The sequence below is a fragment of the Morone saxatilis genome, unplaced genomic scaffold (assembly GCF_004916995.1).
Source record: "Morone saxatilis isolate NCDOM2014 unplaced genomic scaffold, NCSU_SB_2.0 Contig17, whole genome shotgun sequence".
Classification (NCBI taxonomy): domain Eukaryota; kingdom Metazoa; phylum Chordata; class Actinopteri; family Moronidae; genus Morone; species Morone saxatilis.
In genome coordinates, this window is record NW_023339729.1 from 23,216,752 (window position 1) to 23,217,328 (window position 577).

General features: G+C 36.2%; 1 protein-coding gene across 1 annotated transcript in view; it reads right to left on the reverse strand.

The window, feature by feature from the left end:
- Window positions 1–19: 19 nt before the first annotated feature.
- LOC118326847 (actin-related protein 2/3 complex subunit 1B-B-like) overlaps window positions 20–577 on the reverse strand; it is a 5,893-nt gene continuing 5,335 nt past the window's right edge. Inside the window, exon 10 of the mRNA XM_035659975.1 lies at window positions 20–449. Coding sequence (XP_035515868.1) covers window positions 411–449 — 39 coding nt within the window. The 3' untranslated portion in view covers window positions 20–410. The remainder of the gene's footprint in view (window positions 450–577) is intronic.

Below are 577 nucleotides of genomic sequence, written 5' to 3' on the forward strand. Positions count from 1 at the left end.
ACACACACACACAGAGAGCTGTAATGAACCAATCATTTATTAAATGCATATTATGACCAGCATAAGCTCTTAACAAATACTGTAGCCTTTCATCATGATTAATATAAAATTTCTGCTTTAAGCATTTAGGTCAGCCTGAGCTCTCTGTGATTATACTAATCTAACTCATTAAGTACCATTTGCAGACCTGTGGTCAGTCCCTCTGTATACAGTGTTGAGTTTTAACAAGCTCAGCAAAGAGCTTCAGAGGGATTACAAACACCGTTTGACCCGGGTCTGATCGTTTAACTTGTATATAAAAAATACCTGATTAAAATAGAGCCAAGAAGCTTTGTGTAATAAGGCAGCAGTTTTCTTCAGAAGATCTCCAGAAGCGAATATACTTTGTGCAGGGTAATGTAAACTTCAGTTCAGACTATCTTCAGGTTCTTCATCTCAGACTCCAGAGTCTGAAAAAAAAAGTGTTTTAAATATTCAACAATCATGTCTGGGAAAACATCATGTGAACAGGATGTAACACAAATAAATATTTGATCAGTGTAGCTTGTTTAATCTGTGCAATGTGTGTGTGTGTGTG